Source organism: Python bivittatus, unplaced genomic scaffold (genome assembly GCF_059951505.1).
Source record: "Python bivittatus isolate LINGU-HERP-01145 unplaced genomic scaffold, Pbiv_v1 ctg000020_np1212, whole genome shotgun sequence".
Classification (NCBI taxonomy): Eukaryota; Metazoa; Chordata; class Lepidosauria; order Squamata; family Pythonidae; genus Python; species Python bivittatus.
The window spans coordinates 107,416,790-107,444,439 of NW_028277030.1; the positions used below are offsets into that span (position 1 = coordinate 107,416,790).

The window sequence follows — 27,650 nt, forward strand, 5'->3', positions numbered from 1 at the left end:
CCCAGGAAAATAAATATTTTTACTTATGGAGGTGCCAGTTGTTGGGGTTCTTGTAGCTGAGAGTTGCCAGGGGGAATACCCAGGGACAATGACAAACAAGGATTATTTAGAGTTCCAGGGAAAATATGAACACTGTCAGAGCTGAATGTTTCATTTCATGCTTGGGAGAGGGTCTTCTAGTAATGTTGATATATAAGGGGACAGCCTCAAGTGTAAGATAATGAGAGCCAGCCTCAGGAACTGCATATTTTTAAATACAGGATTCCAATTCAGCCTGTGTGTAAAGATATTTTTTTCTACATATGTACTGTATTGCCTATGGTGGATCAAGGTGAATAATAAAATGCAAACCATTTTTTTTTCATACTACACACCACAGGAGTAGATTAGTTGCAATCACATTTAATGTATATCAAATAAATTTCTTTCAAAAGAGTGTTATCCTATAATATTGAGAATGAGGATTAGATAATATAGAATAAAACTAGACAAATTGATTCTTAAATAGGATCTCTATGATCCTATAATATTTTGATAGCAGTTAAATCAATTTGATTCAAATATCCAACATTCTCTGTTTAATTTTATTTATATATTTAATTTGTATAAATTAAATCTCACATTTGTGATTCTGGGTGGCTCACTGTGATGGACTGGAATTGTGGGGGCCAGAATCGGGGAGTAAAGAATGCTCTTTCATCTCCTGAAGTGCGGGGAAGAGATTAGCAGATGAGGCTGGCACCTCCCTGAGGAATTCACTCTGTTTTGACTGGCTGACTTTGGGAACTGAGGTTTCAGTCTGGGAAGATTCTTGATAGAGGTTGCAGCTAATAAACCTTGTTGGATTGAACCTGCATGGTCTCCTGGAGTTCCCTGGGCTAAACCTGACACTCACATACTTAAAAACAACCAAATAACGCATCCAATAAGCAAAATACAGGAAAACAGTAAAAACACAATAACCCTTAAAACCAAATAAAAAACCTAATTAAAATCAACTTTAAAACCAATCAACCAACCAAACATAAAAAGCAGACAAGAGAAGTCATGGATCAATCAGTATAACCATCTAACAAGCTCCAAACCATAACCTGATCCCCAGGCCCATTGATACAACCACATATTTAGAGCCTTTTGAAAGGCAAGTAGGGTCAGGGCAAATCCAACCTCTTGGGGGGGATGATGTTCCAAAAGGTGTGTGCTGTGGCAGAAAAGGCTCTCTTCCTCAGTCCCATCAGATGACACTCCTTAATCAATGGGACCCATAACATGTCCTTTCTGCTAGACCTGATGGGGCAGATAGATGTATCTAGGGAGACGTGGTCCCTGAAATAACCTGGCCCCATGCCATGTAGAGCTTTGTAGATTATTTACAGATTATTAGTAGATTATTAGCAGACTGGCAACCAATGCAGCTTGTGGAACAGAGGTATAATGTGCACTGAATGAGGAGTGCACATAACTGCCTGCACAGCTGCATTCTGCACCAGCTGAGGCTTCCAGATGCTTTTCAGGGGCAGCCTCATGAAGACTGCATTACAGTAATCCATTTGGGAGGTGACCAGGGCATGAGTGACTGAGAGTAATTTCCCAATCCAGGGATGGCACACAACACAAAGCTGTACAAAGGCCCTCCTGGCCATAAATGCCATCTTCTCTTAGAGCTGGAGCCAGGAGTCCAGGAGAACCCCCAGTTTGCAAACCAGGTCTATTTGGGGCAGTGCCATCCAGAACCAAAGATGGTAAGTCCTTGGAACCAGCAGGCCCCAAAACTCGCTAGGGTTGAGCCAAAGCCTGTTGTTCCCCATCCAGACCTCTATAGCCTCCAGACACTGGGACAGGGCCTTAACAGCATCTCTTAATTCACCAGAGGCAGAGATATAAAGCTGGATATCATCAGCATACTGATGATATTTCGCCCCATGGCAATGAATGACCTCATCCAGCAGTTTCATGTAGATGTTAAACAGTAGCAGAGAGAGTACCGAACCCTGTGAGACCCTGCAAAAGAGGGGCTGAGGGCAGGACCTCTTGCTCCTGATCAACACCGACTGGAACTGGCCCTGGAGGAAGGAGGAGAACCAGCACAATACAGTGCCATCCACCCCCAATCCCTGTAGCTGGTCCAGAAGTTTACCATGGTTGATTGTATTGAAGGCTGCCAATACTTCAACAGCAATGATGGATGCACTACCTCCATCCCGCTCATGCCAGAGGGCATCCAAAAACATAACCAATGCTGTCTCCTTCCAACACTCAGGTCTGAAACCTCAGTGGAAGGGGTCCAGATAATCTGTTTAATCCAGGATCTTTGAAGCTGTTGCACAATGACCTTTTCTAAAAAGGGAACATTGAAGACTGGATGAAGATTCTCTAGAATGGTTGGTCTAGCAATGGCTTCTTGAGGAGGCAGCAAACCACCACCTCCTTAAGAGGTGGAGGGACAACTCCCTGTCTCAAGGAAGACACCGCTAACACCCAACCACATGTCACCCCCGGGAGGCCTTTGCCAAACAGGAGGGACATGGATCCAGTAAATCCTAACCCTGCGGCAGCCACCCCAAACCCCACTGTGCTTGTGTCACACTGGCCCCTCACACACCCTCCTGCACCCTGGGACTTGCAACTTCCTGCCGGCTTCCCCACTGACTTTGCTTGTTGGATGCAAGCAGGAAGTTGCAAGGAGGTCCTCGCTTAAAGACCTGCAATCTTCACTTAATGATGGCAATGGGCAGTGCTGGGGTTGCCATTGCTAACTGATGCAGTCACATGACATCATGCTTTACGACCACATCGCTTAGTGATTGAAATTCCAGTCCCAATTACTGTAGTTAATGGAGGATTACCTTTATATCAGAAAGTATGGAGAGTTATAGGAAAGGATTCGGGGATGATCATATAATATTGCAATGAGAATTACTGGAAGAATGTGGTCCTTCAATTATAATTGGAATGATACAGAATTATGTTAATAATAGTTATAGAACACATGAGCCAGCAGGTATTTGCTTTTATGCTGCCACTATCCAAACCAACGTTGTAAACACTTGTACACAGATAATTAAACATTATTTTCAGAAAATGTTGTGGCCTTTGTATCCTATTTAATAACAGAGGTCTGTAGGTTGTGCAAAACTGATGAATAAGATATATGGAGCATTTCAAAGTTTTATTTACCATTAGTTTTTTGTAAAAGTTTAAGTGATTTTTGTTCATATTCACGTAGTGCTGCCAGATCAATTGATATGCTTTCCATCAACTCACAATGCTGTTTTTCAAGCTCAGGTTTTTTCTTATTTACAACAGCAGATAAAAGCTGATCTTGTAAACCATGGAATGTTAAAATGAAGTTTATCACTGTAACAATATTGCATGTTGCTGGCAGAAAATTAGGATTGGCTTTCTGTGTTGTCAGGTATAATCTGAAAGAACCACAAATATCTATAAAGCTTTCCAATACAGCATATCAATCTGTGACATGTATTTTTAATTATAGCTCATATCCTTTAGGGGAAAAAACCCTCTGCACAATTCTAAGAAGCAAATATTACTTCTTAATATATTAATTGTAAATTAATACATGTTCAACCATTGTAATATGACAGAATTTGTATGCTGATTCCAGTACAGAAATAACTTCAATTACTGTATATAAGGCCCGAATGTCACTATGTTATTCAATAATTAGTAATTGTGTGAATGTTATTTTTAAACAAACAACACCCTCAGTGCTCTTCCAATCACAATCACATTTGTAATTTTGTAAATTACAAAAGAAAATCTAGTATCTCCTAACATCCTGAATGTTCTCTTCTAGAGCCAAGTTTTCATTTCTTTTCTTACTTGCATTTAATCTGAAATACTAGCCTATGAAGATCTCAATGTCTTAAAGCCTGGCTATCTACTATAAGAGACTACCACTATAACCCTGCATCGTTGTTAAGATTTGCAGAAGAGGACCTTTGGAAGACTGCCCCACCACCACCTGTCAGAGGACCTTTTTCTGGCATGTGGGAGAGGTCTGTTTGGCTCTTGCACGCTCAGTGTTTTGAAAATCTATAAATTTGCATTATGTTTGTGAGGCCTTTCATTGTAAATTAATTTTAATTTTGTTTATAATTTTTTCTTTTTTTAAAATTTTGAGTAGAACAATGGAATAATTCAATTTGCCAACTTTCCTTATTGAGTTGGAGTGACTAAATCGCTAAGGGCCAAACTAGAAATATTCATGAGAGGGCTGGTTTGAATGTATAGAATTGAAAGACTAAGTCTAACCCCTTCCTCAGTACACAAATCTAAATTAAAGCATCTCTAATAGATTGTATAACTTATGTCATTCAACAGTACGCAAAATAATTGCTATGCATTACAGAAAGGCAGATTCCAGGTGAAATTTAAGAAAAATGTTTTGTTAGAATCGCTTCTTGGCCTTTTGGCTAAGATCAAGTGTAGTGTAGATCATACTTTTTACCTTGTTAGATGTTCCTGAACTATTATTATTATATTATAATAATTATAATAATTATATAAATATCTATAAATATCTAAATATTTATAATTATATAACATAATAATAATATAAAATAATAATAGTTCAAGAACATCTAACAAGGTAAAAAGAATGATGAAACAAAATATTTTTCTTAAATTTCACCTGGAATCTGCCTTTCTGTAACTCATAGCAATTATTTTGCATGCTCTTGGATGACATAATTTGGCTGTATTCTGAGTAACACATCTTCAGGTACTTAAAGTGTGGTATCACCTCCCTTCCCCTGGTTTCTTCTTTCCATTCTATGCATTTTGTATCTCTCAGTCTCCTCACAGGATTTAGTGTCCAGTCCCATGATACTTCTTCCCCAGTGATTAATTATTTATTGTATTCATATGTCCTGCTATAAAACAGGACAGGATTAAAATATATACTTTTGAGTATATGAGACTTGGAAGCAATATCCATCTCTTTCTCTAAATTTCTTTTTCTCTAATGTCTGGAACAAGAGAGTTGACTACTCTGAATTGTGATGTGCAAGGAAAGGGCAGGCTTCTCTTCCACGCTGCAATCTTTTGTACAGTCTAAAAAACCGCCAAAGCCTTCCATTTTATAGGGAAAAAAGGACACATACATATGATAAACATGCCAACTTACGGCTTTGCCTTAAATTTAATGTTAAAGAAAAAAACCCCTGCTTTATATTACTCAAATATAAAAGGGAAGGCCAAGCACCAGAGCCAAGCATCCCAGATATGTGTGCTCAGAGGATTTTATGATATCCATCAACCAATATTTAGTCCTAGCACACAGCAGTATGAACCTAACTAGAGAAGCAATCAATGAGGGCTAGTGAGGTAGCTATCAGGATTGTACAGTGATTCAGACCTGAAGGGGGAAAATGCTTTGGAATGCACAGGAGTGCTCACAATAGCACCGCTTGGTAACCCCTTAAAATAGCTGCATCTTTTCCCAGGGGCATGTACAGTAGCTGCCTTCTGCAACTACTGCATAATCACAGGAAAATATGCATTTGGTTTAGAGAGTTGCTGGTGTCATGAATGCATGCACGTGTGCTCTGAGGCACCTTTTCTCCTAGAATCCAAGGTGCTAGACAGTTCTGGTAGCTCTATCGCTTGTGAATTGCACTAGATTTAATCGTGTATAACTCACTAAGGTATTTGGTATTTGGTGATGCACTGGGCTTTACAAACGTTGATATTGTTTCTTAGATAATTTCAGTCTAGCACTAGCCCATTTCCATATAACTTTCAGCAATACTATATCTACATCTGGTTATAGTAAAAACTGGTCATGGTATTTCTGGTCATGATAGTGCAAATATTTGTACAGTAATATAGTTTTGATCCAGTGGCCATTATATTCTCTTGCTGAGAATTTGCTTGCAAATAATCCACATGAATAAAATCTAACTAATTCTTAAATATATCCCATGACTTGGGAATATTTAGAAATCTTTATAATACTTTCAATTTCTTGTTAGGTTGAATATAAAGTGCAGGCTTAAAGTCATATAATTTATACAAGCAGTTACCGAAAGTCTGAATTGTACTGAATTTCAGAACCTCCTATTCTAATGAATTCTTGCCCTCCTTTTTTGTAGACCTCCTTCTTTAAGATTGGTTTTAAATTTGAATCCAATGTTTCAGGAAAATCCTAAAAAACATAAAAGTATAGTCAATATTACATATACAGTAGGTAATATTCTCCTGCTCTCTGAAAAAGGTACTTCCTACATTACTTTGTTCTTTTCTTGGTGATTGCTTCTGGTGAGGAATCCTTATGAATTGCTGTGGCTCAACAATGCACCAAACATTATAAGCTCATCCCATTCTAAGAAGCATGAATAAACAAGAATTCACATTTTGATTCTCACTATGTCTCTCCCATGTAATTCTTACATAATGTCTGTATGCATGTGTGTGTGTGTGCATGCACATGCAAATATATGCCTTTGAATCAGCCTCAACTTTTGGCAAATGCATAGACCATGTGGATTTCCTTCAAACATGATTTACCATTGCCTTTTTCTGAGGGTGAGAGTAACTGGCCCTAAGTTTCCCAGGTGGCTTTTGTGCCTAAGGCAGGACTAGAACTTGGATTTCCCCACTCCCAGTCCAGCACCTTAACCACTAGGCCAAATTGGTCCTCAACATAATGCTTAATAGTTGAAAATTAGTAGTGTTTTTATCATTCAACTATTGCATTGTTAGGCAGGTGGGCCTCCTTCTCTGTCATGCCTCCTTTATGGAATAGCCTCCCTCCAGAGACACAGATGGCCTTGATCCTATTAGCTTTCCGGAAAGCAGTGAAGACTTGGCTTTCCCCCCATGCACTGAGGCAAGATATTGGTGGAGCTGACATAGAATGGTTGATTTATGGATATGAGTTTTATCAGAACCTAACCTTCTCCCTCCCTCCCTCCCTCCCTCCCTCTCTCTCCCCTCTCTTCCTCCTCCTCCTCCTCCTCCTCTTCCTCCTTTTGCTTTAATTTTATTAAATAATTGTATTGTGTTTTTATTTTTGTTGCCACCTACAGTACCTTTTGGTAGATGGGCAGCCTTATAAATTTGTTAAACAAACACAGATATTCTTCACTGTAGAACCATGGAAAGAAAGGTCTTGACTATCGGATAAAACTACCTTCCCTCTCAGATTCATAACATTTCCATTTTGAAGTCTGGAATTTAATAGTTTTCAGCAGTCTTTTAATTAATATTAATTAGCAAAATCAGCCCTAAAACTTTAAAATTTTACTTTTCAATGAAATTAAATAGGACATTATTTCAAAAATTCCTATGTTATAATATAGAAGCTCATCTTTTGCACTGATTGCTTTATACTTTTCTCCATTTGTACATTGAATGACTAGCCTGTGTTGAAGTTGAGTTACCTGCAATAGGACTGATTCACCAAACTGCAGAGAATATTCAAGTATTTTTAAATAATTGACATCTGTAATGTGGATTTGTCGTAGTTTGCCACCTTCCATTTGACATATCCATTTGTAAGCCTGCCTTTCGGGATCAATTAATAAAGGCCACCGTCGTCCATGTTTAATAAGTATTGCATTTTCTGTGGAGTATTGATCAAGTGGCAAACCTGCATTTTGCCATCTGCGGACCTATAAAATAATGATTTTATAGATTTATAATCTTGCCTGTAATTCTCCCTTCTCCCACATACACACAAATGATAATAATAACGAACAATCCTATAAAATATGAAGTATATTTTCTCAAAGAAATTCTAATAAATAATACAACTATTTATTAACTATTTTAACTGATTAAAATGATAATACTCTGCTACAGAAAGTGTAACATGAGGAAGAAATGTTAATTTCCAGGAAAGTTTTTAGATAAAATTATAAATAAAACAATTTCTTATCTTTTTCTCTATGTACACTACCTCATTCTTGTCTGTCATGCAGTTTACCAATGAGTAATTTGGAGACACTAGAATATTGTTCTCATTGCAGAGTTTCAAACTGTCATTGACTAGCTGCTGACGATACCCCGCTGATAACATTCCACTATAGACAATACTAGCTGCTGATATAAGGGTATCACCTACAATTCCTTGCAATCTTTGATCAAGGTTATTAACAGATTCTTTCCAGCGTTCCTAAGGAAGAAACGTATATAGCTATGTATCATAAATTTGAATATTAGACATGCTAGCTTGCTTAACTTGTAAAGAATTCATAATTAATGAAAAAAAAAAGTCAAGGGAGTTGTGTTGTCAGCTTCTGAAAGGACCATAAATAGGTTCAGAGAGGTTCTGAGACAGTGCATTCTTACTTTATCTAATCAAGAAAACATTAACGGAAGGCAGAAACAAAGAATACCAGGCCATGCTATTAGCTTCTGAAGGGATATCCAATCAACCTAAAGGAATTCCATTCTATTATTTATAACATTGGCTTATTTTGGTTCATTCACCCAACTGTATGTCAAATGGTTGGAAACTTCACATGTCTCCACACAAATGAATAAAAACCATTTATTTAACATAGAAAAACTTGGGAGCCACTGAAATATGAACTAAATCCTAGTATCTGAGGCAGACAGGAGCAAATTTTATTCTTCCAGCTATATTAGGAACAAAGTAACAACTGCCAGCTTTGTAATATTGGATAAGGTCAAAGGCCCATCTCAACTAGGGTTACCAGATATTTGGCAAAAGGAAGACACATCCTCTTTTTCATCATCCTGTCCTCCATCTGGAAGGCACAGCCTTAAAATCAAATATGATTCAGCATTTTGAGTATCTTCTTGTTGTTTTTATTTTGCTTTCACAACAGTATTCATTCAAGCTTTTGTGTACTGTGACCTTGTAAATTGCTTCTTTTCCTCGTCCGTCAACAGACTCAACAGCTTAGATTTATTTTATTTACTTCCTGATTTCAGCAGTTGGCTTCAATCCACCCCCTTCAAATATATGTTCACTGTAGTTTGTAGATCACATGACTTGTCATAAATTTCTGTGGCAAAAATTGAAAAGCGCATTTTTGCTGTAATTTTTGTTGCAGCTGCCAAGAAAATAAAACAGGGTGTCCTCCTTTCCCCTCCATTTGTCCTCCTTTCCAATTGTCCATGTCCTCCTTTGCCTGTTCAGATATCTGGTAACACTAATCTTATCCACCATACAAGCCAAATGTCAACTGGAAGCTTACAAGAAGGCCAGCAACTAGATGTGAATAGAAAGCTCAGAAGCAGTATATCAATTATTTACTGGTGACTGGTATTTTTATCTTAGAGATAGTATGTAGCCATCATAACTAATAGCTACAGTATGTAATACTTTATTCCCCACGAGTGTGACCAAACTCTTTCAGAACTATCCAATTTGATGTCCATCATTACCTCTTGCAATAGCAAATTCTACAATGCTTCATTAAGCACTTTTTTTCTCTTAAATCTACAACATTGAATCATTGGATATTTCTGAGTTCTAGTACAATGAGTGAACATTTGCTACACCATGTATAGTTCTATACATCTCTATCAGGGGCCTCTGTTTAACTTTTTTCCAAACCAAAAATTGTAGCCTTTCTTCACAGGGGAGTGAAAAAGGAGCTTTATAAATCTGCTTATCGTTTTTTGCACATTTTCCAGCTCTACATCTTCTTTCTGAAGCACAATGACCACAGTACCATACAAATTATTCTAAGTATAGTAACACCAACTGTGATCATGAAGGCATTGTAATATTGGATTTTTTGAAAAACAGATGGCTTTCTTGTGTTTTTATTAAGCTATATGTCACTACCTCATGACTATTTGTCTGGTCAATTCCTACTAGCTCAGACAGTATCAGCATATATGTGAAACATCACTTAATGCTTGCTTACACTGAGAAGTCTGCAATAGTAATTAATAACATCATCCAGCTACCACAATGGTGCTGTATCATTAAATAAAGAGAGGTTTCATAGAATCACCCCAATGGCTGGATGGTGCTACTATATATATCATTAGTGAGGAAATGCTGACTGGACCACATTCATCTTTTGGAGAAATACTTTCTGAATTTCTTTGTGATCTCTTATGTCCATGCTAAACTTTTTCAGCAAAATTGGCCATATCAATATTCACTCACAATCAGTATTCATCCAGATTATATATTAATACAATCAAATTATTTAGTTCTAGTTCACTTTGCCTCAATGAAACTTTGATTGAAGTGCCCCTTAGAAGTGCTTCAATGAATGCTTCCAAATGCCAAAGAACAATGGCTGCATTTCTTTGCTTCAGTTAACAAGTGGGATTTCCACACATAGCAGAACTCCTATTTATTGAGTCAAGACAATTGATTAAAGCAGATTTGGTGAGACAGACCAACTTGACACCTCAAAATGAAGTATTCACCCAAATGCAATGGTGCTACTTCATAACCCTTATCAGTTTTTACATAGATCTATGGTCCACCTGCCATTCATATCTCCCCACTATTATAATATCTATTTACATCTACTTTCTGTTCCTTCACCGGTTACCAATTCCAATTCCTCTGTTTAATTAAAATGGAGTTTATCACATTACATATAAAATATGTATCACTGGATCTAATCTTTAGAGGAAAATGCCTCTTTTTTTCTCATTTTACTGGAATTTGATTTTGGAAGTCTAACAAAGACTAACAAGAAAAAAAACTGAGTACAAACTTACAAAGAATAAACTTGAACATGTATGGAAATTTTAACTTCCCTCAGCTGTGTTTGCTTTAAAATTGGACTCCTGACTGACTACTTCATATAGGATTGGGGCAGGTACCATCACATATTATTTGAGTCTGAGTATTGGTATAAAGCTTCTGAGATGACTCTATGTGGTTCCTCTCAATGTGGATTGAGTTGTATGAAATTGAAAAAATTACTTATGGCAGACAAGTTAGACAACTAATTCATTATAAGTAGAATCAGAGGGGACTGTCATGGACAAAACAACCTCGCTAATTTGGTTATGTGTACTATGTCCATAGTTACCTAGAATGGAAAAATGTGCACATTGATATAGCTTTCACCAATTTGTTAGCATTATCTCAAATAGCTGCCAACCAATATTTCAAAATACCTTAAACTTACCAAAAATGTACATTTTGAGTTATGCACAGACGAACACACAATGATGCCTCTGCACCCTAATTCAGAATGAATGTACTGGTATATTAAAAGGGGCTTCCCCATCACCTCCAAAACTTTAGGTATCATGGATTAATATAAGAAGACAGTGCCTCTCCAATAAGGCTAGCTATTATTCTAACTATGGTAGTTCTTTTGTCTATCATCAAACACATTTCTAACAAAAATTGTGGCATATATGATGCTATTGACATTACTTAAACCTTGTATTTATCCTATGCTATATTGCTGTGTTCTACATATAACCCCTTGGTGAACTGAGCATCTATAACCATCTATGTACTGAGAAGTAGAATTCAACCAGGTGGGAAAAAAACCAAGGCGAAACAAATGAGTGATAAAATTGTCTTCAGCACTTGATATTTTTTCCCCAGAGAGTGATTAAATTACTTCAAAACGTATTTACCTCTGAATTAGCATTACAATGGTCACATAGGAATCTCATGCCAAATTTCAGATATGAACAGTGAGGAAAATTGCAATTGTGTATAAAATATAACACAACACCAAAGTATATAATGTGGGAAAGATTCAAAGAGAAAAAGCAATCTAAAAAGTGAAGAATGAAGCTTTAACTTAAGCATTAGAGCTGATTAAAAAGGTAATACCATTTCATCCTTAAGAGCTATGCTTAATATAGATGCACTGTGTAAACGGCGAGTCGTCTGATTTTTTCGAGCTGCTAGTTTTTCCTGTTCAGCAATACTTTCATCATACAATGCTTCTAAATTTTGTTGATGTAGTTCAATCTGGAAAAATTAAAAAATGTTCTAATTCCTAATGAAAAATATCTATTTAAAAAGTCTACTAAGGCAGTATACTTGCTATATTTGCATGGATTTTTAAAGAAATTGTATAATACTTATTATGAGGCTACTACCCAGATTCTGAACAGAACTATGCCCACTTAAACATTATTATGCAAGAGTTTTATGAGAAGATTCAGCAGGTCTGTGTATAAAGACTGGTTGCTTAACTGTAGCTGTACTATTTTTAGTGATCAACTGTATAATTTGAATAGGGATCTAGCTCTAGACATAAGCTGAAGGACTTTTCTACTTCAGCTTTTTATTATCAGTTTCCCCCCCTTTTTAAATCAGTTTTCCCCTTTTTCACTCACTTAAAAGACAGTAAGAAACAATTTCAGCCATGCTTTATCAGAACAGTCAAGCAACTTCATTCTTCCAACTTCACCCTAATGAATTGTTCTGCGTTAATTTGCAAGCAGTTTCCCATTCTAATTGATAACCTAATGCAACCTGTTGCAAATGTACCAAATGAACATTTTTCTATGAACTCCAGCTTCTAGCTCAGAGCCATTTTAAACATGAATTACTTAGCAGGTTGCTACTGGAGCTTAATCTATGTGTGCACCTAGAATATATGTACTCCTCTATGATTCTAACTGTTGGAACTATAAGTAGAATTCAGAAACAGTTTATGCTTATGAAGATTGGTTAATATCTGGCAAAATTTACCTGATAATGAAAGATCCAACAAAAGGGGCAGCACCAGGTAACTACAAGCCAATTACCTGCTTTCCAACAACTTTCAAATTGCTAATTGGTGTGGTAGTTGATGCAGTCCAACAGCATCTAGTTGAAAACAAGCTCTTTCTGTCTGAGCAGAAAGGAAACCGCCCAAACAGCAGAGGGACAAAAATATCAGCTCCTAATTGACAAGATGATTTTGGAAAACTGTAAGAGAAGGAAGACCAACTTGCATGTAGCTTGGATTGATTACAAGAAGGCATTTGACTCCCTGCCACATGATTGGATAAGCAAGTGCTTAGAAATAACAGGAGTCAGTAGAAACATCAGAAGCTTTGTCCAAAGATCAATGGCACAATGGAAGACACAGTTGCTGGTCAACGGTGATAGACTGGGAGAGGTTAATATCAAGAAAAGAATCTTTCAAGGAGACTCACTATCACCACTACTGTTTGTCATTGCATTGGTTCCTCTGTCAACAATACTGAACAAGGCAGGCCGTGGCTATCAAACATCAAAAACATCTGCCAGGTTATCCCACCTCCTTTACATGGATGATCTGAAGCTGTATGGAAAAACACCATCTGTAATGGAATCACTGCTCAACACTGTCCAAATATACAGCCAAGATATTGCAGTGGACTTTGGACTGGACAAATGTGCCACCCTTACCATCAACAGGGGAAAAATAGTAAAACTGAAGGAATAAAGATGTCCAATAGAAATAACATCAAGAGTCTGGATGAAGAAGATCACTACAAATACCTTGGCATCCTTCAGTCTGACAACATCAAACACACTAAAGTCAAGAAGAAGGTTAATAGTGAATACATCAGAAGAGTGAAGAAGATCTTAAAGTCCAAACTCAGTGGCAGAAATACCATCAAGGCAATTAACACCAGGGCAATTCCAGTTATCAGATATGCAGCTGGAATAGTGGACTGGACTCAAACTGAACTAAAAGCCCTGGACAGGAAGACCAGAAAAATAATGACAATGAATCATGCCCTTCATCCACGAAGCAAAGTTGACTGACTCTACTTATCAAGGAGCATAGGTGAGCATGGAATGTTACAAGTACACCAGATAGTTGAAGAAGAAAAAAGGGCATTGGAAGAATATCTGAAGGACAGTGAAGAAGATCCACTGAAGTTAGTACACCATGAAAGGTTACTGAATACCAAAGAAACCAAACTGGCCTATAAGAAAGACCAGTTGAAGAACAGAAAAGAGACATGGCAAAGAAAAGCATTACATGGCCAGTATACAAAAAAACTAGCAGGCAAAGCAGATAACAACAAGACCTGGCAATGGCTAAGAGCAGGAAAGTTGAAGAAAGAGACAGAGGGGCTAATTCTGGCTGCAGAAGACCACGCCTTAAGAACAAATGCATATAAAGCCAGAATTGAGAAGACAGCAACAGACAGCAAATGCCGCCTCTGCAAAGAAGCTGAAGAAACAGTGGACCACCTAGTTAGCTGCAAGAAGATCACACAGACTGACTACAAGCAACAGCATGACAAAGTAGCAACAATGGTGCATTGGAATATCTGCAAGAAATACCATTTGCCCGCAAGCAAGAACTGGTAGGACCACAAATTAGACAGAGTAATAGAAAATGAAGAAGTTAAAGTGATCTGAGACTTTAGAATTCAAACAGACAAATACCTGCCACACAACACCCCAGAGTTAACAACTGTTGATAAGAAAGACAAGAAAGTCTGGATAGTGGACACTGCAACACCTGTAGAGAGCAGAAGAGAAGAGAAAGAACTGGAGAAAATCACAAAATATAAAGACCTGCAAATAGAAGTAGAATGAGTATGGCAAAAGAAAGCAAAGACAGTATCAATAGTAATAGGCACTTGGGTGCAATCCCAAAACATCTGGAGCACCACTTGAACACCATCAGCATTGACCAAATCACCATTAGTCAATTGCAAAAGGCAGCTTTACTTTGAACAGCTTACATCCTGCAATGATACCTTTAACACCATCAAACAATATCTGCCTATCCCAATAAAAGGACTCAATTAGGTGGATATAAATTCCAAATCCAGTCTAAACTTCTGTGCAACCATCAACAATAATAATACTTGCATGCTGTCCGATTCCCAATACCTCTGGGAGGCTCACAAGGATCAAACAAAGAAATTACTATAAAATCAATATAAGATAGCCTGGTAGAGAGTGAAAATAAAGAAATATTATAGTGTTTTATCAACAAAGTGGAGAATAACTTTAAGTGATACATTGGATTAAAAAAAAATCAGCTGAGTCACTTACTAAGGGATTGCTGGTAATAGCAGCACATTGCAGTTGGCTGAAAAATTTGGCATTATATACCATGAAATATCCTAGAACTATAAAAGCCAGTTTTGGGAGATCTATTTTGAAGAATTGATTCATAAACTTAAAAAAAAAGAACATGATATATAAGGAAGAAGCAGATACAAGTGGGGCTAGACTTGTTCATGGTCATAGGATTTGCTAAATATTACAATACATTTTGCACTCACTACCAGTCTCAAGCATAGGGCAGCAACTAAGAATAATATTAATGTGAAGATTCCCAAGGTGACTCTCAGAAACAGCAGGTTCTATGTTCCCTACTGGAATCTTTCGATTAGCATGATTCTAGTCCAAGGGATGCAAGGTTGCTAAACAACAGTGTATTCACTGGGAGAATAATAAGGCAGACTAGATTCTGCTGAATTTTGTCTCAGATTAGGATAAATGAAATCAACATTGCTGAAGGTGAAGAAGGTATGGAAAAATGGAGGTTCCTATGGCAACACTGTATTAAAATCACAGTTCAAGAGGAATCCAGACTCTTGGGACTGTTGGTGTTGAACAAGGAGAAGTAAGGGCCATGAATACAAGTAGAAATATCTCTAAAAAGATGACAGGATGCTCCAAGCAATTCTGCTGCTGTGGCAGCCAAAAGGAAATAGGAGGCACAGTAAAAACCATTCCTTTTGTGCATGTGCAAAGAGAAGGGATTGTCTCCCACCAAAAAGTTCAGCTCTACAGCATTTTCTGAATGAATCTCTATTCAGGTGCAGAATTCATTTAAGTGAAGCACAGAGACCATTGAAAAGAACTATTATAAACTATTCAGGATAGTTTAGAATTCTTAGATAATTCTAGAAACAAACTCTCCATTACTATTACTACACTCTCTCTACTCAGTCTGAACCAGTTTCAAGTACAACGGCGAGAGAAAATGCCATTTAGAGCTATGGTGAGATTAATAAGCAATAGCTATTGAGAGGTAATATTTTATTCTAGCTAATAAAGATGGCTTTATCTTCAACAAAGGATATCTTTATAGTAAAACAATATGTTTCATACTTAGATGGATATACATTTTATATTATTTAACAAATTATATAAATATGATGGCATATGGTAAACACAACTATTTTACCAGGGCTAAAGTTCTTTGTTTTTCAGCTAATTTATTAAGTGCACGATTCAATAATTCCTCTGCTTCTGCTACCTTTGCTTGTTTTGGATCTACAAACTAAAAAACAAGATATATTTACAATTCAATATGAATCTGATAGAATTAATACTTTGGAGAAAGACAGAATATATGTCACAAATAACTTGATATAGACACATTTATTATATATGAAAAAAATAACAAACATACTGATATTACTAACTGCACTTGAGGGATTTTACTGAAAGGGGCATCTCTGTAAGAACTTCTTTCCAGTCTTAACTTTAATTTTCTAACATACTTATTTATATTGTAACATCATTATACTTCATGTTCTCCTGTCCCGACCACTAGCCAGTGATGCATCCCAGAGAAATTCACAATCTGATGACATGACAACATGAGCAAATTGACTGAATAATCATAACTCTCTGTGTTTGCTCTTTATATTTCTCTGCAAATTTGTAATCAAATTATAATGGGTTAATACAGTTTCTGGCACAGGACTTCACTATCCATGAGTCTTAGTAAAAACACAGGTTCTGGTGTGGTTCTGAACAGCAAGATACCTTCAACTGTATTATTATATGTATTATAAACATATAATCTGTCATATAGTTGGTATCCTAATTGTTTTACATTGCTCAGAGCATAATGACTGTTTCTCATCTCAGAGTGGCAATATTCTGAATTAGGAGAAAGTGGGTGCTGTTGAAAACTTGCCTAATAATGAGGAATAATCATGTCAAAAGGATGTTTTTCTGTACAGTAAGCATGTAAATGCAAATAAATAAAGTGTATTTTCTACAATAAATACTTCTTAACCCTGTTCTTATGCTTTTTAGGACATAAATGTCAATAATTCATTTTACTATCTTTTATTCTGTCATGTATTTCACATTAATTAAACTTATGGAACTACACTGGGTGAAAAAATAAACTCTAGAATTTATCAGAAGTGTTACATGGACTATCCAGAATGTAGCTCTTTAATCAAAGTTTGTTTATTCAAGGTTGAGTGATCTATAAGCAATGCTAATTAACAGTGTTCCTTCTCCTTGATCACCAGAAAGGGTAATTACCTTCTTCAGTGAGAAAGCTGGGCTAAAATAACCTTTTTTTCTTTTTTTCTTTTTTTTGCAAAAAGGCTTTTTCACTTGAGCTCTATTTTTCTTTTTTCTTCCCTAGGAACAGGAGGTTACAGAAGGTCTGCCTTGATAGCTGTGCGGATGGCTCTGTAGTATGGCCATGTATGTAGCTTGAATACTGAGGAACTCAACTTGCTGTTGACAGGGATCTTTCACCACTTTTTGCTCATCTGCACAAAGCAGAGCATCCAGAGTGGTTTCATATGGCCAGTGCTCGGCTTTTCCTGTTGGACCTGGGAGCCAAGACTGAATCCAGAAAAGTTCACATCATCTCTGATTATGGAATATGGGGCCAGGAGTGAAGCTGTCCTATTTCATGTAGTCTACAGGGAGGAAACTTTCTCCCCTCTCACATAGGAAATCTGAAGCTGTGATCAGCCATTACTTCATCTACCAACTTGCCCCAGAGGAAGGACTCTGATCACCTTCTAGTGCTAGCCCTAGAAGGTAGACCAGACTAAGAAACAGACACTGTGTAGGCCTAAAGCTACTTTTATTAGAACAGCTATAGGAACAGAATCTTGCAAGTTTGAATGTGCTTCCCTTCCTCTTTTATCTTCATGTGAATTGGGGATGGGGGAGCTATCTGAAGTATTTTCATAAACCTCTTTCTTGGTCTGGGCTCAAGCCTCATTTATCTGATCGTTGCCTTGCTAATGAAACTTCCCTCTGTCCTTTAAAGTCATCTTCTATACTCTCTACACCTAGGTCTCAATGGGATAGGAAGGATAGCTCAGTTTTCCTCCCTTAAACTTAGGAGAGTTTAAACTTTTTTCAGGGTTTTTGAAATGACCTCTGGATGGCAAGCTGGTTAGCAGGTAGGTTTTATGGCTGAGTTTCAAAGAGGAAAGGATGGAGGTTTTCTTCTGAGGGAGAAATGAGCCCTTAGCCTTAGAAATCACCTCCTCCATAACCTTTCTTTCCATCCTCTTCCCCCTTGTCCTTCTCATCACAATCCTGCAGGGACCTGAGAGAAGCAAAGGGAAACTAAACATTGCTCTTATTGCAAGAATAGCAAACAAGCTGAGGAAGGCTGGGAATTTCCTCTCATCCCCTTATCTCTTATGAAGATACCTTACCTTCAGGGCATAACAATTGCTGCTGTCATGGGCTCAGCTTCTGTCTCTACCACTACAATGGCTTTTCCTTATTCCACAATCTTTGTTTGTCAGTAGATCATACCTTATGTGAGTCTGCTAGAGAAAATGCCCCAACCTCTGCAATGGAGAATACAGTCCTTTCATCTTTCTTGGGAAGCTCAGAGAACCATAGAGGATGCAAACAGATGCCAGCCTATTTGCTGGAAATTTACTTTTGGACCATTCAGGATACATGTTTTATGGGCTATCTTCCCCATCTCTTCCCTGTCAATTGGCCAGCATTAACAGCCATCCATCTATCCTTGACCACTCTCTCATTCCAAATCAAGAGGTGCCATGCTCTTGTTTATACAGACAATACCTACATCATGGGCTTCTTAAACACTGCAGTAAATTGGCTGAGCCACTGGATGACTCAGCAACACATTTCTTAGTGAGAGTTAATGGACTCTGGATCTGGATATTTTTCAACAGAATACCACAAAATAGGATCTTCCATTAGTCGTGGATATGAATGATATGTCTACTGCTCTTTTCTCCTATTTTCAGGATAACACAGCATTCAACATATTTATGCCCTCCTTCACAGCCACTCTATGAATTCCTTCTATTCCTGACTCTCTCAAAGGTGATTTGCAAGATAAAATTATTGAAAACCCAGGTTTTTTTTTCTATTGGTTCTACAAGCTGTGATTTTCTGACCTGGTACACTTGAACAGGCACTGTCCATATTACCTTCCAAGATGCCTATGTGTCCTGTCCTAATCCATCTAGACCTGGATTGGCTACATTTCTGAAATTGGAGATGAAACAGGAGCAATGTTTGAACAGAAGACTCTGCTATTGAAACAATTTTCTCAAGATACCTGATCTTTACAAAAAATAACAGCTCACCCAGCAAACCTTTCCAAAATGATGCAAAAAACAGTGAGTGATATGAGAAAATTTCTCTAAGGTTTGGGGCTCCTTCAATTCCAGTTGGACAGTTAGTATCCAATAGCCTATAAAGGCAAACAGCTGTATTAGACTTGGTCTTCTAGACAGTGATAGAACACCTCTTTCTAGTTACCCCATGTATGAATTTTCTTAGGATTTCTATTCTGCTTTTCCTAACGTACCACTGCTTCCCTACTTGGGACCTATATCTAACCCTTCAAGGAAAAATATCTGTATCCTCTTAATCTATCAGACAAGTCTCAGTTAAGATTTTGACATGGAAAAGTGTTTATCTAGTGTTGCTAAATTTCAGTAGGAGAGTGGAAGAACTAAGTTCAGGGGGGACTAATGTGTTTTCCACCATGACAGGGTGGTCTTTTGACCAGAACCCTGCTTCATTACTAAAGTGAAATTGACCTTTTATAAGTAACAAGATATAATGCTACTGAATTTCTGTACTGTTTCATCTTACCCCAAGAAACATACCTGGCACAAGCTGGATATTTAAAAGGTATTTGGGATATATTTTTAACATAGAATTCTCAAGTTAGGTAACCTGTTTGTCTCTTGCAAGCCATGGACTAGAGGATTCTTACTCCATTATTAGCTATTGGATTAAAGAACATATCACAATCTACCACTCCACTAACATCAAACAGTTTCCCAAAGAAATCATGGTCCATTTGGTAAAGGCTAGCTACCTTGGCAACTCTAGATGCAGATGTTTCCCCAGTAGATAGATATCTATAAGGCAGCTACATGAAGCAATGCCTCTATATTTATCAAACATTACAAAATATAAATTTATTCTTTTGATGCAAGTTTCAGCTATTCAGTTCTGCAGAGGCATTGTACAATAGTTCTTATTCACCCTAAGGGATACTGCTATAGTACATCTCTTTCCTACCACCTCCATGTCCCTGGTGATCTAGAATAGTAGTTGGATTTCCAACCTTGTGATCACTGAAGGACAACCCGACAGGCCCTCCTTGGCAATGTGGAGTGGAACTGTTGAAGGGAAATTGAGCCTAGTCAGTAGTGTAGATAGTCAGACCATCTTACTCTTTTCCTTCTCCTGTCTTCCCTTTTCATTCTTTTGATCTATGACTGATATTAACAATTAAACATTTTGAATAGTTGCAATGACATACAACTGAAAGCAGGTTTTGAGACTGACATGTCTGACTCTCTGGGAACAGGAAAAAAGTTGCTTTTAGTCCTATCTTCACAGTGAAGAGATAAGTTAACCCATTTCTTGTCTAAAGTAATCTTCTAGTTACTTTAAACTATCTTCTGGTGATCAGAAAGGGAGACTATGAGCAAAACAATTCACTTAGTTGCTTAATAAAATCTTTATTAAATTAGAGTTGTTGCATATTTCAGAAATTAAAGACATATCTGTTAATTCACAATAATGAGTTAAAAAAACTCCAAATTTCAAGGGCCTCTCTTCAGCATTTAACAAAATATTATGACTAAAATACAGTCTTTCTCCATTTCTAAGATCTAAGTACATGAATGCAGTCAAGCGTAATTTTTATACTAATAACTTCTCTGCTTCTAGTCCTGCATTTACTGAGCTGCCTGAATATAAGTACATTTCTACATTTGGTTATATGATAAAAAGTTAAAATAGCGGAAAAGTGAGTAGAAAAGAAGACAATGTGAGCTGTTTTATATCTCTGTCATAATTCTGGCTAAAATGCCTTTGCAGAAATTGGCGATGTTTTCCAGAATTATGTAGAATTTTTCTCCCTTATAAATACAGTCTGTCAATATGAGAGAACATTTTAAAAACATTTGGAAATAGCATATGTATATATACCTTTTTAACAATGTGATAGTGATCCAAAGCTAAAATCCACTGACATATAGAGCAACAGGCAATAGACACAAGTCCCACTTTCACTGGACTGAAATCAGGCGACCTCACATATTTTTTCAACTGCAGAAAAACCTAAAATGAATGCAAAATAATTAATTGTAATAAAATAGCATGTCTGATAAATGTAGGAGAATTCTTCCATATCTTCAAAGGATAACAAATATCTATCTGTTTTTTTAATAATTTCATTGCACTGAATTAATTAAGAGAAGAAAACTATAAATATGTACAACAGTATTACGAGAATAATATATCTTCAAACATCATCAAAAGAAGAATGGAAGGGAAGGAAAAAAAAAGACTATGAATAATATTTCAATAAATATTAAAATCACAAAAACAAACAATATTTGTTTTGGTATTTAATATTCTAATTAATCAATCAAAGTGAATTTTTAAAAATCAGTTTAAAAGCTATCAGGGGTAGTTCACTAGATACCTTCTTTCCAGATAAAATTCTACAACTGAGGGGCTGCACATAGAAGGCCTTTGTCTCAGACTCCCGCCAACTGAATCTCTACATGGTAATATGAAAAACAGGGCTGTCCTCTGACGAATATCGCAGCAAAAAGCAAGGTTAACAGAGGAGGAGCCAGTTTTTCAAAATATCATTAAGACTGTGAGAGGTCAGACCGAACTCTGTAGAAATGGAGAAAATCTGACTGTAATGTGTTATTCACATCTGTCACATTCAAAAGATCTCTTTACAGTCTGGTGAGGAAAAGATCGTTGGACCATGGTGGCAGTAAAATCCCAGGCCAGACCCCAGAAAATGTGTTTAATTTTTAAAACCTCTTATTTGAAGATTAGGTATAGAAAAGGAGAAAAACATTTAATCTACTTGCCAATGAACTCTTCCTTTACCTTTTCTGGTAAATTATCTATGTCAAGAGTAATCAATTTTTTAAGGAATCCTGGATCTGCAAGTAGTAATTTTGCCGTTGTCCAGTTTGGTTTCTTTTGAAGAAGAACACAAACTGCATTCATAACAGTTAATACAAGTGGAGGCGGATGAGTATATACTCTGAATTATATAGAAAAAGTGCACAAAATATGTTATATTCAAAACCACTTTATTTTTTGCCAGAGAAATCTTTAACAACCATATTAACATTCAGTGATTAAGATACAATAATTTTAGTGGTCAACATGAAAACACTGAACATGCTAGACTGCCCAATGAATGTAATGCATATTTCTAACCTACTAATAAGGAGGAGGTTGCAGTTTAATATAAAAAAGAGAAATAATATGAAACAATCTATGAGCAATCTTCTATTGAGAAGATCAGTTTTTAAGGGAATCTATTGCTTTGGTTATATCTTACTATTCCTGCTAATAATTTCTTATATTAGCAAGGATCAGGATACACCAATGTAAACTAAATATGACTAATGGATGTTACGTGCACTGAATTAATGTCTCTTGATGTGCAGGAAATCCTCAACTTAAAAAACCCTTGAAAATAAGCAACACACTTACCTAATTTCTGCAATGTGATTTTTGTCAAGTGCATCAAGAGCACTCAGGGCTTTCTCCAAAGATGGTAATACAGCATTGAGTTCTTCTGTTGCTTGCTACAGAAATGAAGAAAGGGTAGAGTTTCATTTTTTATTTATAAGATATACATGGACAAATACTATTTTTGTATACTGAAATGCTTTAATACAAACATACACCTTTTTTATATTGGGTTTGAGCAATGTATGTGATAATCTTTAATATTTTTGCTCCAGACCCTCTGCTACTAAAGCTTGTATCTCTAAGTATACCAAAACACTAACAGGGAAATGTAATGGTATGTGGGAATGATCTTGGGAGACAGGAGGAAGAGCCACACCCTAGACAACGGTCTGATAAACAAAATTTGAGTCTAAAGGAGGAAGGGTAGAGAAAGCACCTCAGAAGGGACCGTCCCTAGTTTTTGGGAGAATAAAAGTAAGGGACTGGAGGGTACTTTTTTTCCTGTTAATGTAACCTAACAATAAAGATAGAGCTAGTATTCATTGTTGTGCTTCTTGTCTGGACTATCTCAAAGGGCTAACATCAGTCTTGTACTTCTAAAAGTACCCCTCTCATCCTTTCCTTTTACTCTCCTGAAAACTAGGGAGGGTTCCTTCTGAGATGCTTTCTCACCCCTCCTCTTTTGGACTCAAATTTTGTTTATCAGACTGTTGTCTAAGCTGCAGCTCTTCTTCCTGTTTCCCAAGGTCATTCTCACATACCGTTACAGAAAAAGAAGATACTAACTGCTGAATCCACATCAGCCAATTTATATAAGATTTTTTTGTTGTTGTTCATCCTTGGGACAATACATCTGGCCTGCAAAAATGAAGAGGGAAAATATCAGCAAAGAGATGTAGCAAACTTTAGCCTCTTGCTGCCATCCGGGGTTCCTCCAGATTTTTGAAGCCAGATATGGTAGCCTTCGTTTCTTCTTTCTGGCAGGAAAATTATATTTGATTGGAATAGTTAGCATGCTTGTTATGATGCAATTAAAATGAAAGAAATATTGAAAACTGTGTACCTTAGCATATGCTTCCACAATTTTAGTTTCGACAGCCATAGTTTCTTCATCTTGTTTAACAATAGTTCGAACTTGCTCTACTATTAAAGTATCTTTGTGAAGTTTAGCTACAAGTTCTTCTATTTCCTGATGAGAAAATAATCAAATATTTTTATGGTAATCTCCGAAAAAATCATGAATCTAAAACTTTAGAAACATAAGTTCTGCAAAGTACCCTCCAAGTCCTTCTTTATAAAAATGCATATAAAAACATACGGATTTTCTTACAGATCAGATCAAAAGCCCTTTATTTCAGCCCAATGTTTTCAGCAATGGATAGTTACAAGATCATAGAAAATGTATAATCTTGGTGTAATTGAATAAGCTTTCTACTATCTATCCTTGGACCCTGTTTTATGTATATGTTGCCTATCATGATGAATAAAATAATGAATCTATCATCTACATTTTTAAATGTTATCAAATTAATCTCTATCAGTATATTTTGTGGCAATTATATTCTATGAATTATGCTTTGTATGGGAATCAATAGTTGTAAAGCTATTGCTAATTGGTGCTCTGCTCTACCAACAAACTGATACTGGTATTAATCCAGCATCAGCTTTCCATGTTTCAAACAGACCCTAGAACCTCTATAGTGTGGCAGTTGTGTGGCAGACACAACACAACACAACAACATCGCACTTGGAGCCTGGTACTCTGGCAGTTGGAACACATCTAATTTCACTCTCCATCTAGTAGCCTTAGCTGATTGCAAAAATGATACTATGTATTGTGGTTCATGTTTAATTTCAGAAGAAAAATTAGATACAAAATAATCATTATCTATATAGCTTTCAAAGTGGTCATTCTCAAAATAGACCTCATTTGGAGAAACAAGAAATAATAATATCCATAATTTCTGTCCATTTTGTTTATAATTATATTCTCTATGAGGAAACATTACAGTTGTAGATTTTTAACTAATGCACAATGCAGGGGATGAGGGTGGGGGCTTGATATGTATGAAAAAAGTGGTTCAATAGAAATGAAGCTAAGAGATTCAGGACAGATTAGAGGAAATACATCACACAATGCATAGATAACTGGTGAAATTCACTACCATATTCCACAATAATTGCTAGTAAACTGGGTAGTTCTAAAAGGGCCTGGACAAATTCATGGAGGATATAGCTCTCAGTGACAATGGTCATGATGGTTATTAGAGGTAGTATCAGGAGTAGTATGTCTCTTAACGCCAGTTGCTAGACAACAAATGGGAGGATACTCTTGTGCTTTCCACTGAGTTCTGACTGGCCACTGTAGGAACAAAATGCTGGACCAATAAGGCCTTTGGCCCAGTCTTGCATGGCTCTAAATGAAATCCAAGGCTTACTTAGCTCAAATTAAAAACTCAGAAGCAGGGCATGACAGTATAGTCCAGCCTTCACAACCACCGGATGTGTAGATTAATTCCAAAAATTACATCAATGCTGTCTGCAGGTTTTTTTTTTTTTTTTAAGTCAAGATGGGATTCCATGGTAGCTCCTTAAAGAGGGAATGGAACTTTCTATGGGGAGACTGTTGTCCTTGAATATTCTTAGACAACAGTCAAGAATCCAAGACAGAAAAAACAAATTGGGGGCACCTTAGAATGAGTGAACCTGATGGATTTATAAATCTTCAAGATTTACATCCCTGTCTGCAGATGACCATGGGAAGTGGATTGACATCAGACCACAAAAGGCCACCAAACGAAAACTTACGAGTTTTATTATATCTTATATCAAACTCTTATTACATTCTATTACATCTTCTTAGTAGCATTTAACTTCTTTTTATACTTCATGCCTTTTTCCCAACTTTGGGATTTAGTGGCTTAACATTTACAATTTATGATCTACAGCAGCTTTATTGGCTCTATAAATAGACTTTGTTTATCTTTTCCTCTCCGCTTATTTGACCTTTTACAGTTTAACTCTGTTTATAAAAGTCAACGGATACTTGGAGTGGAAACTATACTGTATATAGCTTGCATTCATGTGGGAGGCCCAAATGAGAAACTAAGACTGGCTAAAAAGAGATTGGACTAACTATTGTAGCTGTAATAATTTCGTTTTCCTGACCTGAGGTTATTTTATTGTGTCTTAGATTTACTCAGATTATATATTAATTATTGTATATGTAACTCCATTTTTTTAGTTGTATATGGATATTACTCATTCTAGATTGCTTTACAGGATCTAAGTTTCTGAACATATTATACTTGTTGCCACAGGAGGGAGCTCCTGTTCCAAAGATACTGCTTCATACAGAAACCAATTGGATTTCTATTGTAGATATATCTTACACATTTGGACTCATCTTAATTTTACTGACATTCTGCATTTTAATTTATTTTTATATATACTTGTCCCCCCTAATTTGTTTGTATTATCCCAAAAGATGACTCATTTTTATTCATTTTTAAGGTACAATTTATGTTCCAATTGATAACAAAACAAAATTGTATGAAAAAAAAATTCACTGTGAAATTGCAGAGTAAGACATCTTGATTCTTGGAAATATAAATGGTTTCTCCCTCCCTTCCCTCTCCAGTTTTGATAAATCTGGGTCATACAAAAGGAATTTCTGTTAACCTTCCCCAAAATGTCATTTTTCTTCCCTTCAGATGCATGGAGATATAAATAGTCTTCAAAGAAAGAATAAGCCTACTATTCTTCCATTCACACCACTAATTCAAGAATGTGTTGGTTGTCTAGCTATTGAATTTATAGACTTATTTACTGGAATTTATAGCATTTATTTATACAGATGATAATCCAATAATTTTAAGATTGCACAGAGGAACCACTAGCTCAAAAAGGTGGAGACTGAATGGATTATTACTATTGCAAAAAATATACTTAACAAAATACAATAAAAATTTATTAAAAAAAAGCTATTCACAGATTTCAAAAAATATAATGGCAGATATCTTAAGATGGAAAAACATAATTATCCTAGTTAGAAGCCAATCAATAGTAAAAATGAATATAATTCCAAGGATCAACTTTCTATTTCAGATTATTCGAATAAGAGTTGAACAAAAGATAATGAATAGCAAAGACAAATACTTAACTTCATTTGCTCAAATAAAAATTTGATTAAATTCAGAATTTTGCCATGTGAAAGAATAAGATGGACTGGTTGTAGCAAATCTCAAACTATATTATATAAGTCTAGACTTATTGCCCCTTATATAACTACTAAATATTTATTCTCATGAAGGCAAATGTACAAATACGTTGATCAGTGGAGAGATAATAATTCATATAGACTACAAGATTTAATGTTTAATACAACAAAGATGAAATCTTTTGAGACTCTCTCCTTGGAATATTCAGAAATGTTTCATTAATTCCAATATCTACAAACTGGTAGGGTAATTCAAAGGGAGTTACAAAATAGGGCGGAACCCTCAGAGAACTGAATAAATTTGAAAACGTACAACATGAAATTCAGAATATCTGCTGGGGCTTACTTGTAAGTTATTACTGAAATATGATTGATAAACTGAATAATTCAAAGATAGTAGAATTAAAGGTATGCGGTATTTAACAGAACTGATATGCAAAAATGAAAACACAAATGAAATATTAAATTTACTGTAAATACTACATTCAGAGAAAATTGGTAAAAATGTCTTTTCACTGGTATATTACTCCAATGTTGATTGCCAAAATAGATAATTCATATTCAAAAAATTACTCATTTTCTTCATTCTTGGTGGCAATGTATGCAATTCAGGAAAATGATTTATTATAGAATGAAACATATTTTAAATATTAACTTCTCTTTCCTGCCAGCTGTTTTTCTGTTATGCATCACTAAGCCTTATATTCCTACAAAATATATGGAATTGCCCTTGTGTATAATAACAGCTCTAAGATACTTTATCTTTTTTAGTGAAAATTACTCATGATTCTTTTTTTAGAA

At 36.1% G+C, this 27,650-nt stretch overlaps 1 protein-coding gene across 1 annotated transcript in view; it reads right to left on the reverse strand.

Annotated features, from left to right (window-relative positions):
- Positions 1-27,650, reverse strand: part of DNAH14 (dynein axonemal heavy chain 14) — a 216,070-nt gene that overhangs the window by 46,779 nt on the left and 141,641 nt on the right. The window contains 10 exon segments of the mRNA XM_088132171.1: positions 3,178-3,422; positions 6,048-6,169; positions 7,407-7,637; positions 7,925-8,140; positions 11,768-11,908; positions 16,080-16,175; positions 21,107-21,238; positions 22,031-22,190; positions 22,649-22,743; positions 23,694-23,819. Of these exon segments, the coding sequence (XP_087988297.1) occupies positions 3,178-3,422; positions 6,048-6,169; positions 7,407-7,637; positions 7,925-8,140; positions 11,768-11,908; positions 16,080-16,175; positions 21,107-21,238; positions 22,031-22,190; positions 22,649-22,743; positions 23,694-23,819 (1,564 nt within the window).